The sequence below is a fragment of the Neolamprologus multifasciatus genome, chromosome 5 (genome assembly GCF_963576455.1).
Source record: "Neolamprologus multifasciatus chromosome 5, fNeoMul1.2, whole genome shotgun sequence".
Lineage (NCBI taxonomy): Eukaryota > Metazoa > Chordata > Actinopteri > Cichliformes > Cichlidae > Neolamprologus > Neolamprologus multifasciatus.
In genome coordinates this window covers 31,238,266-31,250,497 of record NC_140443.1, presented here as the reverse complement: position 1 = coordinate 31,250,497, position 12,232 = coordinate 31,238,266, and the positions used below count along the sequence as shown (strand labels likewise).

The 12,232-nt window shown below is 41.5% G+C and overlaps 2 protein-coding genes across 2 annotated transcripts; one reads left to right on the top strand and one right to left on the bottom strand.

Moving 5' to 3' along the window:
• Nucleotides 1-392: 392 nt before the first annotated feature.
• On the top strand, nucleotides 393-2,352 carry prok2 (prokineticin 2). Its single transcript, XM_085160984.1, has 3 exons — nucleotides 393-731; nucleotides 1,832-1,957; nucleotides 2,136-2,352. The coding sequence occupies exons 1-3, from the start codon at nucleotides 576-578 to the stop codon at nucleotides 2,259-2,261; spliced, it is 408 nt and encodes a 135-aa protein (XP_085017110.1). The 5' UTR covers nucleotides 393-575; the 3' UTR covers nucleotides 2,262-2,352.
• Nucleotides 2,353-2,426: 74 nt separating this feature from the next.
• gpr27 (G protein-coupled receptor 27) lies at nucleotides 2,427-8,526 on the bottom strand. Its single transcript, XM_085160980.1, has one exon. It carries the CDS (start codon nucleotides 7,772-7,774, stop codon nucleotides 6,659-6,661), a length of 1,116 nt encoding a protein of 371 aa, XP_085017106.1. The 5' UTR covers nucleotides 7,775-8,526; the 3' UTR covers nucleotides 2,427-6,658.
• Nucleotides 8,527-12,232: the final 3,706 nt, after the last annotated feature.

The following is a 12,232-nucleotide window of genomic DNA, read 5'->3' as shown; positions in this document are numbered from 1 at the left end:
TTTTAATGACACCTGTTATCCTTGTATTACTTCTGTAATAGAAATCGCAGTTTGAAATAATCTGCAAACTGTACCACTCCAGAGATTTTTTATTTCAGTATCTCAAAACTTCTCGTCCATGAACGACGGTGGCTTTTAATGTGAACTCTGTTGCGAGTTGGTTGAAAAGGACATTTCATAACTGTGGCCTTGTAATCTGAAAAGGAGGAAAATTGTGAAAACGTGACACAAAACTACAACAATGCTACTATGGTTTTGTATTGATTTCTGCCCAGCTTTAGCATGTACGAAGCCAACATAAGCTTCACTTTTGCTATGAGAATGTGGAATAATGCAGGCACAGAACACGGTCAGAACAAATAAAGGAAGGGACATTCTTGGACAATTTATTTTTCTTTCTTTCCAACTTTCTTTCTTTCTTTCTTTCTTTTTTTTAAAAAAAAAAAAAAAAGTCCTCCAAGGCAGTGCTGTGTGAGTGAGTCACGGAGTTTCTGAATGGCGGGCTGGGTTTATAAACCAATGCCAGCCCTCAACACACGAGTTTGGAGGCCACTTGGCTTTGCAGTCTGTGACGGATGCACATGCAGGAAGGTCCATCAGCCTCAGCATCCTTACTTGTAACCCTGGCGGGCACAGGAACACATAGACATCACTTCATCATGAGGTCTTTCTTCTTACTGCTCTTCTCGCTGTTGTTGGTGTCCCACGGATCTTCAGCCGTAATCACAGGGGTAAGTGCAGCCAAACAGGTACACACTTCATTTTCTTTGTTTTTCTTTGATAGTTTTTCATGGACACTGCTACAAATAGCCTTGTAATAATGGGCAATATAGAGTTATCTATACATATCAAACTTCAAACACTTCAAATATCTTTATCTATATCTGTCTATCTACACACACATACAGATAGATATAAAATACATAGTTCTTCATTGTGACATTTATCATTCACTTGTATTTTTTTCATCTGACAAGATAGATAGATAAGAAAAGTCTGTTAATGGAATATGTAAATGTATGTTATATATACATTAGTTTGCATTTTTAATACTGTAATAGAAAAAAAATCAAAGACAAAATATTCCTTGTATCTGACCACCCAGCAAAGCAAAGCATCCATATATAACAACAACACCTAAATGACCAATTACACAAACTGTGTGTCATTTCAGATTCTGAAGCATGGCGGTTGATGACCAGTTTTTCCATTAATAAACTCATTTCATTTCTAAACTCCAACACCTCTGCATCCTTTTTGATCATTTCGCTATCCGAGTCAAATCTTACATCCACACCCTTCCAATAAAACAGCCCTGTCTGTCACCACAGCCCTCTCACTCTGTGTCGCTCATCGTGAATTGAGAGAGGAGTGCGCAGCCATGAAACAGAAAGTGATTTCCATCCGCATCTGTCACATGAAATCACTTCTGTTCCTCTTCATTGTGTTCCCTTCATCTCATCTAAAGCGAGAGCTGTCACTCAGCTTCTCAGCTCTACACTCCAAGCAATAAAATCACCAGCAGTTCTAAAGCTTTCTTTTTTTCTTTTTTTTTTTGCCGAGGTATGACTGCAAGTGTAATCACACGCTCAAAATACAGCACAATACACTGCAGTGTGTAATCGCGCCTCAGCTGCTATCACATTTCTCGCCAGCCTTTTCCTGTTAACGCTACCATAATTCTGCTTGACTGCATTTTTTATCTGTGCATGCTATAATTACATAAAGTCAGTAGATCTTTCCTTTGATTAGACTGGAGAAAACACTGATGGGTGTTTGCAGAATTTAAAATCGAGCTGTCTTTTTCATACGTGTGTGTGTGTGTGTGCAGGCCTGTGAAAGGGACTCCCAGTGTGGAGGAGGGATGTGCTGTGCAGTGAGTTTGTGGATTCGCAGCCTGCGCATGTGTACGCCCATGGGACAGGAAGGAGAGGACTGTCATCCTCTGAGCCACAAGGTGAGAGTTTCTATAACAGCCTGACTGCTGGTGTCAGTGATGATGCAGGAGGGCATGAGAAAGAGGTGGCAGAAATTCACACAGGAGGCCGTAAAAACAACGCCTCTGCCTCTGTTTTCCAACCATCCATTATGGCTGACGAACCTGTAACCAGCACCTCATAATTCTCTCCCTCTAGGTTCCCTTCTTTGGCAAAAGGCTTCATCATACCTGCCCCTGTTTGCCGAACCTGTCATGTATTACCATCATGGAAGGCAAATCCAAATGTCTCTCAGCCTACAAGTATCCTGACTTCTACCTCTGAGGACCTGCATTTACACTATAAATATTTTATCTGCCTTTAAAAGCCTTTTTTATTTGGAATAAAGAGATATATTTAACAACGCGTCACCCTATTGGCTCAAATTAAACCATCCATTTAAAGGAAAACCCTCTTGTCCTTTTGGATCTTACGCTACCTAAAATACATTTTGACATTTCACTTTGTGATAAACCAAAAGTAATACAAGTATAAATTCAGGGATTCATTTCTTTGATTAGTTTATTTTTATTTAACATTATTGTCTATGAATAAAATGCCCAAAGGTACACGCCAGCATTGTTAAGTCTCATACTTAAACATCGTTTAAGTTCTTGGTGAGCTTGCAGCTGCCCTGCAAGCATGAGAAGAAACACGTGTTATTGCAGCAGTAATGAAATGACATGCCTGCTGAGTGATGCTCACTGTGTGTTACAGTTTCATTATCCAGTCATAGCTGAAACATAGAAGTGACTTTGTTTTTTTTCATGCTTAATCACTTTTCCAACCACAAAATACCAAAACAAGAACCCTGGAGAACATTTTAATTGCTGCTAAAATACAAAGGTGCTTTTTTAAAATTCACACTCACCACAACAGCAGGGGTTACACCACCAGGAAACACAGAGACTGCTATGAAATTAATCACTGTCAGGCTGTGATTGTGCGTATCTTCAAGGCTTAAGGCTAAAATTAGATTCGCCCAGTGTGTAAAGCAGTGACTCATATCTCCCATTTTTATAACAGATATTGGTCTTCTGTGGCTGTGGAGATCATTCAACCAGCTTGAAACGCTCTCTTCGCTGCGCAACAACTTCAAAATATGACTTGACTGTCTAAAGCTTAAAAAAAAAAATTAAAATCAGGGCTTCCAGGAAGTTTACATGTCAAATATTACCAGGTTCTTGCCTCTTAAATGTGTTGGCTGCATTTCTGTGACTTGCAGTATATCAAAATTAACATCTACAGTTCTGAGGCAGCTGAGCTAACAAGTCCAGTGATGATGACCAATGATGGAGTGAAAAAGTAAGTATGGAAGTAAGAAAAAAACAATAATCACTAGAAGACTTAAAGGGAACTACACCAATTTTACACATAAAGGTGAAAAAAGGTAGCAAGTGAAATCATGGTGTTACCTGAGCCAGCCCTAGGTGAAGCTGAAAGATTGAAATTGAAAGATGTTCAAAGGTGGTGACCATACTCAGCCCTCCCTGTTAGCAGTAGCATCTGAATTGTGGGTAATGTAGTCACCAGGTGTTTAATAAGAAGGAGGAACAAGCTAAATCAACGAGGTGCTACAAGAATACTGATCGAATACTTGAATACTCAGTTGAGCGTACCATTTTGAAACAGCTATACCTCCATCTGTCCAAACAGTGTTTTTGTAAAACCCATTAAGGATGACAGAGGTCACTGTGGTTTGCTTAGGGGTTGGCTAGAATGAGAAGGTCACTAGCAAAGCCAGCAGGAAAATCCAGGTAGCAGGAATCATAATTCCCCAGCTTCACAATGCAGCCTGCGTGCCCTGAAGACAACATCGTGTACCTAAAAATACCCACCGTGTATCTGCATCGCATGAGAGCACGTGCAGGTGAGGATCTTCCTGCAGCTGTGCAGCCACAGAAACGATGCTGTGAGACCTCTGCACGCTGTCAGCAGAGCAGAGCCAGCTGTCCTGAACAGTCATGCATGATGTGATGTTAATGGTTATAGATGCACTGAAGGCAGACAGTGTGTCGTGGAACCTGGTATACTGCTTTTAATAGAATGAAAAGGACTTAGGTTCAGAAAAACCTTCATAAAGCAAAGAGATGTCTTTATTATTATTATTATTATTCATCAAGGCCAATGCCAATTAGCACAACAGCTATTACTGAATCAATCAGGGGCTTGATTGAGTTTGATTAAAACACGGTTGGAAACTGTTTAACTGTTTAATGAGCAGTTAGTTGACACCGAGTCCGTCAGACTTTTTTAAAGGTTTAAATCAAACCTCTGGCCTTTAAACGAAACAGCTACGAGCAGTTTGTCATGTATACATGGTAACAATTTGCCGACACACTGACATTGTGACGTGAAACTGACGTGAGGTATTCCCACTGGCTGTAATTAGCTCGACGGGAGATTTCTTCAATGATAGGCAAATTGGTGGTAAATGTCAGGGTCAGTGTCAGACTGTCAGAATCAAAGAGCAAAGGTGTCTCTTTATATTCTCCATTTAAACCTGATGTTCACCCGTGCACAGAGAAGGGAGGTGGGGGGTGTGGTTATTATGCTGTCTTCTGCAGATGTGTGTGGAAGGAGGCATGCATGCCCTCAGATCTGAGTTATAAAACTCAATGTAATGTCTGTTGTGAAGATTTTACCTCAAATCACAAGCAAAGGCTACAAATTTAGATCAATTTACAGCTTAGAACGCTAGCTAACAGTTTCGACTCATAATTAAAGCACATTAACGTTTATTTCTCACATATGCTAATCTTTATACATCCACAGATTTATTTATTTCTCGTTTCTTGTTGTTTCTTGTACGCATTCAAAAATGCACACAGGGACAGAGTTACAATTTTGCAACTCTCTACACACATTTACAGACATTCCTGGGGATTTGAAGGGATCAAAAGACACAAGTTTATGTCTTCTCAACACCCCACTAGCCTTATTTTTTGTTTAATACTAGATAACATTAAAGAGATTTCATCAGAGATTCTAGTTGTAAACAGGCAACAAATTAAATTCAAATAGAGAGAAGCATTAAAGAGCGATTTAAAATGGTAAAAGAATAAAGTATGAAGTGAGTTTTACTGGCAGCCTCCTTCATGGTGTTAAAGCAGTTATATCCAATTGTTATACATAAGTCCAGTGTTGAGTTTGGGTTGAGACAGAATAAAGCAAATGTGGTCTTAAATAAGTGGACATTTGGGCAGTGGAGGGATTGTCTAATAGCACTTTCACTCTGAAAATGTGTCCTACAAAACATCTCACTCTCTGTTGCTTGTAAGAACTCTCTCCGCATGAAGGTGCAATACCAAGTTGCTCACATGCCCCTTTATGAAACCTTAAAGATCAGAAAGAATTCACAGGGTCATGCATTCACTCAATTAGCAACCAGTTTGCCAAAATATACTATAAATAGTTTTATTCAGCTGGGATATTCTTCCTTTTAAAACCTGTAGCTGATTGCAGCAAGTTCACGCCCATCATCGGGGCTGTCAGCAGCTATAAATGTATAAACACCAATATGAACACTCAAATTAGCATGCCAATAAAAGTAGTTTACATAAACTTAATTGGAACAAACATGTACTGTTATACTAAACAGTGGGTCTGGTATGTGAGGGCGGATTTCTCTCTTAGGGAACGGCTTACCTTCAAGCAATTCAAGAATGGAGTGATACCGTTAAATGCAGATGACCGAGTCAAACAACTTATCATCCATTTCTTATTTATTTGCTAAGAAATACAAAGAATGAAACTGTCCTTTTCAAAGCACCAAATTGTTCACATTTCTTCTCAGTGTTCCATCCATAGAAAACGAATGCTGCTTGTAATGTACTGTATGTTCTTTGGGGGAATGTAAATCGACCTGCTCAACACAGGAGATGATGGAGAAGAAGAATTTGCGAAATGCTTTTAAAGTGAGTTCAAACACCTCGTTCAACACAAAGAGTTCTGAGAGATTATGAACTATACAAGGATATATGGGTGTAAAAAAAAAGCTCGAGGAAGGGGTTAGCAGGGCTTTACAGTATTTACAAATGTGATATTGCCTTTATTAAAAACATACTGCGATCTGTATCTTAGCTTTAGTATTTAAATGACTGATAAGTAAAGATGATACAGATGTTGGATAGGGGGTGGGGGTCTGATCAAGTGTAGTTCTGCATTGCTTTTTGTAGTTTTCCAGTGGGCCACAACATCAAATTGATTTGTTGGGATAATATTTCAATTTTTTTTAATATCCAAAGAAAATAGGCAAAATGACATTCGTGTAAAATATGGAGATATGGAAAAAGGTCATTCATCAAAGGTAGGCTTTAACAGGGCACATGTAAGTTGCATGTGCTACGTCTTACCTCCAGAATGAATAACACCTAAATACATGCAGAGGCAAAAATGAAGAGTGGTTTCCCCATGATACCCAGCTAGAGAGGCAAAAAACCCTCCAATACACTGCAGCCTATTTCTTTTTAATTAAATCATTACATATTATGCTTCATGTGAGTTAAATCAGTCCAGAAAGCAAAATACAGCAGGAATTTACACCATCAGTAAAGTTCTGTCAGATTAAAATAGTGTGTAAACCCTTTGCCACTGATAGAAATGTGGGTAAACTATTCCGTGTACATTCTGAAATCCTACACAAACGTGTCTTTGGCAGTATTTGAGGGTCCCGCTGCGGTTCAGATGACACAGTACGGCTCCATGGGTGTCTGCGTTCCCAGGCAACAGGGGAAACACGCTCGGAGCCTCATCCGGAGCTCCTTGTTGAACAGAAAGCTGATGATGGGGTTCGCTCCCGCCTGGGCGAAGCTCATCCACACAGCAGCCGTCAGGTAAAGCTGCGGGACCGGGGCCCCTCGCACAAATATCCTCAGGTAACAGGCGCTTATGTAAGGCGCCCACAAAATGAGGAAGGTCAGCGTAATCATGTAGTACATCTTCCCGATGCGCTTCTCCATCTTAAACTCATCCAGCACCAGCAGTCTCCTGTTGCCGGGGTGCGAAGCCTGTCTGATCCCCACCAGCGTCGGAGGGGTCGGTCCGCGACCGAAACCGGCGATCCAGTTGGCGGCGGCTTGCCCGGTGGCCCCGGGGCCGTGAAAAGTCCAGTTCTGGCTGATAGCTGGCACCAGCTGAGCCGGCTTCATCTTGCGGTGGTCGTAAACGAAGCACAGCATCTTTATGTAAACCACATGAGTCGTCCCCACGATGACGGCCAGCATCAGCATGAAGCCCAGGGTGTCGTTCGCCTTCACGTAGCGGTGCTCGAAGATGCACTGCTCCTCCTCACGGATAAACTTGTAGGTGCCCACGTCGAAAACCGGAGGAAAAGCCATCGCCACGGAGAGAGTCCACACCATGCAGATCACCGCCACGCACGTACACAGATTCATCCGCTTCGAGTAGAACCTGTGGTGGGCGATCGCCATGTACCGGGTGACGCTGACGCAGAAGAGCAGGAAGGCGACGTGGAAGCAGAAAAGCACCGACATGAAGGCGACGATCTTGCAGCTCAGGGGGCTGTACGGCCAGGCGGAGCCGCCGCCGATCGATGCCATCACGAAGGGGAAGCAGACGGCAGAGCGCACCACGTCCGCCAGGCACAGATCCAGCAGGAAATAGTAGGGCGCCTTATGCAGCGAGCTGTCCTTCAGCAGCAGCAGCGACAGCGACGCGTTGCCCAGCAGGCTGATGCCCATGATCAGACCCAGCGAGGCCAGCTTGACCGCAGAGGCCGTGGACGCATAGTTCTGTAAGGACGGGCTGCTCTCTCCTAACTCGCTTGTGTTTGCCATCTATGCAGCCCAGGTAGCGCGTATTCCCACATCAATTCACCGACGAGCAGCAGCGGTATCCTTTCCCCCCCTCTCTCTTCCAGGTCTGAATTTAGAACAAAATCAACACGATCCGCCGCCCCCTTCAGCTGAAAACTACTCAGGAATAAATCCCATCTGGATGCGCATTAATCCCCATCATAAACAAAACAGAAGCAAACAAAACAAACAAAAAGAAAAATCATTTCACGTCTCTTTTTTTCTTCTTATCCTTCATCTCAAAGCGCGTCAGAAGCAACCCTCTCCATGCTTCTGATCTCTGCTGGACAGAGGCGACCAGGGTTAGCTTCAGACACCATTTCGGAGAGCATCCGTTCAGACGAGCGGCTCAGAGAACACATCTCAATTTTCACCGATGGCGGAGGTCTCCCGTTCCCGTCTTGAGGAATTAAAAAAAGCAGCTGTGCGGCAGCATGGCGCAACACTTACGTATCCACAGCCTCGTCAAAAGGACGCCGAATTATAGCTGTCACACGGAGACTGCAAATAGCACACAGCTGAGCTGAGGTCGAAGCTCACCGAGGTGGAAGCGCCAGTAGGCTACGGGTCTGTGTCGGTGTGTGCAGCGTCTAGTCTATGCGACGCACGTCCGCCTGCATGTAGTGAGCAGGCCTGGGATCAGTCAGGAGTCTCAGCTCCTGCCAGCTATAGGTAGCATGTGTCTGCGCGCTCACGAGATGCAAATGCTTAGAGACAGATCGCCTTTATGACATTATGCAATGTTTTATATTTAGGATGTGAAGAAAAAAAGAACTTTGATCCTACATCTGCACTTGGAGATTAAAAAAAAAAAAAAAGATTATGTTTTACTGCCTGTTATATAATGATTATTATTGAGATCAAGAAATTGCACAGGGGTCAAGAGGTCCACAAGCACACTTGAATGGTCTGTAAAGTCAGTATGTAGGCTACTCATGCACAGGCCATAATGTAACGTTTCTTTGTGGCCATCTCTCACATGTAAAACCATTTTTAAAAGCCTAAACAGTCTACATTGTAACTTTTATTCAACTTTTTTTGCACCAAAAAGTTCATTAAGTTCATTTAAATGATCATTTCTGCTGTGCTAATCAATCCTGTTTTCATAGCATGGAAGTAAACATGTACAATGGATGTTTATTTCAGTCATGCAAATGCAAAGAATGTCTGTAATTTATATCAGTGCATTTAACCATTTTTGATCAGTTTTGATGTTCAGGGAAGTATATTATCTGTACCATTTGCTGCTGTTACCATAAGTTACTATTTGCACATATATTCAGGAGTATGGTTGTAAAACGTTTTTCATTTTATATTTTGTTACATGAATGTTTTAAAGTATGAAACACTTTTGCTTATACTTTCTTTTGTACCCACCTGACTGGAGCGTGGAAATATTACACTACAACGCACCAACTAAGTTTCCTTTAGACAAATTATAGATTGACAGGAATGATTATTGCTCTGTGGAGCGTGGAGCTGTGTGTTTAAGTGCCTGGAACCAACTAAAATCAGTTACGTTACTGTTTTATTTTAAAGCTTCAGTTATTAATGCTGTGACTATTATTTCTATCGTGCTGTGTTTCAATTTTCATTCTAGTGGATGTCTAATGTGGTTGCCAGTGTGCCTGTGTCCCCAGACATGGTAAAGCATTATAAGGTTGAGACTCTTATAGTAACTAATGGCTTCCTGTCATTGCCCGTGTTCAGGGTTATCATTAAAACCAGTGAAACCAGTGCTCCTGTAATTGTGCAATGTATGGGGCACAAAGATTTAGGAAAAACTGATAATATATTCATATATAATATAATGATTTGTATAATATTAACTTGGTGTTCCATTCATTAGGACATTTTGTGATTTATTTACATTATGTTACTTGCCAGACATTTGCTTTTAAATTAAAGCTCTTTTACCTTGCTATGCTAAATTAACCGTTCAACCTAATCTCCTAAATCACTGCACATTTAAAACAAGTTAGTTTAACGAGCCAAGTATCACATTAAATAAGATTTCTATTTTTGTATTTTTTGCATCCTTCAAACAAATGTCATTATTGCTTTTATAAATGACATTGACTTTAAATTGGTTGTATAGTAATGTTTTTAAAGAAATGAAAATGACTGTTTTAAATTCTGATGCGGGGCCAGAGGTTTCCCCGAAGTTGACACACATGCCACAAGTTAGAATGGCAAGTTCACTTACACTCAGTCTGATGAAGTTGGTGCATTTTAAAGCATTTCTAAAGGATGTGGTGGGGGGCGTTTTATCCTGGAAAAAAATGAAAGATAAACACTTTGTTGCAACAGCACCATCTGGTGACCCTTCATGAAAAAGAAAGGCCAGCACAGGCCTACCGAATGGAACATTTAGGAGGGCCATACTAAAATACGGGATAGTCAAATCCATCTCAGCAGGGGTTGTGTATTTTTAATTAAAGCTAACATGTGACTAGACTGCACCTGCTGCTCATGCTGCAGTGATTTTCCAGCATGCCTTGCAACCAAGGCAAACCTTGGCTCTTAGCGAAGGCGGTCGCACTTTTCTCCTCTCCTCCTCCCCCTTATCTTTCCTGCTTAGCCTCTTGTGTCCTTGTCCTGTCTCGTGTGTATTACTTTCCCTGGAACAGTCTCTCACTTTCGTTCTCCCAGATAACGACTGTGTGTTGACTATTCTTCCCATTCCATGCAAGGCCACCTGAGTTGGCCGGCAGACTGTTTACTTAGCCTGATAGGGCGGAGGACACTGTCTCAGCTGAACTCTGGACACGCACACACATACACATACACTGATACGCACTCACTCATCCCCCTCCCTTTCCAAATGCCTTCGATGCTTGTTTCCTGTGGGGGAAGACGGCGGGTCTATGTGCCGCGCTGTGCAGGATGACTGCTGTGTTTCCTTCGGATTACTCCTCACCCCCTACCCAACCTTGTGGCTTGTCACGTCCTCCAATGTTGTACCGTGGACATTTATGTGTTCTCTGTGTAGAGGAGTTTTTTTGTTTCCTGTTCTCATGCTGTCCTCCCATAGGTGCCCAGCATGAGTAGAGGTCTCTTTTTCCTCTTCTACTTTCCCATTGTTGTGTACTTTTTCAGCGTTTTTCTGTAACGCTGCCAATCTCCGACCTGTATTCCCATGTGATGTCTATGTTGTGTAAGTCAGGGGCGGGGGGGGGGGGGGGGGGGGGGGGTTCTATTCCACTGCGGGGCAACCTGCATGTGGCCAATAAAGCCTTTCATTCATTCAACCAACCGGCTTGCATGCTGAGTTCAATGATCATAAGAGCTCCAGCTTTTAAGCCCTCAAAGCTATTGTAAAGACAAATATTTGGTTTGTTAGGGGATTCATGCATTCAAGTCCAAAGGAATAATTAAAGAGGGATGTTCAGGCAAGCAATACAAATATTATAAATCCCATAAAAACCCCTGGAACATCCACATGGTTCCATCTCAATCGAATAAAGATACAATAAAGTTGGTAAATTTTTGAATTTTGATTAGATGTTATATGATCATACAGATTGTAAAACTGTGAGAAAGTGCTAAGTTCATATTTGTAGAAGTAATTTTGTCCCTAAAACTGTTATATTAATTGTTAGATTTGAGCTGTCCAGGTTTAGCACTGGTTTGCTATGGTGGAAAGTTTAAACTTAGTGATCTAGTGGCTGCTCAGCCGAGATCTGCTGAGTAAATGCCCAAAGTGGAAATAATATAAAACCTTGGCAAAACAAAACAGCCTGTAATTATATATACATCTGTCTTGACCTCATTTAAGTCTTTCCGCTGACATTTCTGAACTTGAATATTTCCCTAACCAAAGTGTCCTAAAAACAGGCAACAAGAGGTTTTGGACCAAAGATAGTGAAATAAAAAGATGCCTTACTTACTAAAAATATAGAACAGATTTCGTGGAATTATTGTTTCCTGTTCTAGTAGACACCCTTCATCAGTACTTGGTGCAACAATCCAATGTTTGTTATAAATAGATCCACTGCTCTGCACAATAAGCCTTTTAGACAGATTTCTTTTCCTACTCTTGGCTCTGTATGATACCAATGAGTAGTGAAGTCCTTAATATATCTCAAGCACACAGTTTTGACTGTGAGCACTGAAGCCAGATTCAAATGTTCTGTTTGTGAGGGGCAGCCAATCAGAAAAAGAGTTGGCTCAAGGAGAGGGATGGGTTATAAATGAGTGGAAAAGTTTGTTTTTGATGAAGTGAGAAGCTGTATTTTGGAATGTGAATCATGCAAAGCTATTGTAGAAAAATCCAACAACAAAAATATGGAACTGGAAATGAGCATTAGTTGTGTGCAAATTTTGGTATTGAGCCGACACCAAGTACATACAGCGCCAGTATTGTTGATACCAATACTGATACTTTTAACCTATGAATGCAGCTTATGTAGGCAAGAGCAGATTATGATTTATGAGACA

Coding starts and splice junctions, on each gene's coding strand:
- prok2 (XM_085160984.1), top strand. CDS start 576: ATGCACATGCAGGAAGGTCCATCAGCCTCAGCATCCTTACTTGTAACC. Junction 732..1,831: donor CTTCAGCCGTAATCACAGGG/GTAAGTGCAGCC, acceptor GTGTGTGTGCAG/GCCTGTGAAAGGGACTCCCA. Junction 1,958..2,135: donor GTCATCCTCTGAGCCACAAG/GTGAGAGTTTCT, acceptor CTCTCCCTCTAG/GTTCCCTTCTTTGGCAAAAG.
- gpr27 (XM_085160980.1), bottom strand. CDS start 7,774: ATGGCAAACACAAGCGAGTTAGGAGAGAGCAGCCCGTCCTTACAGAAC.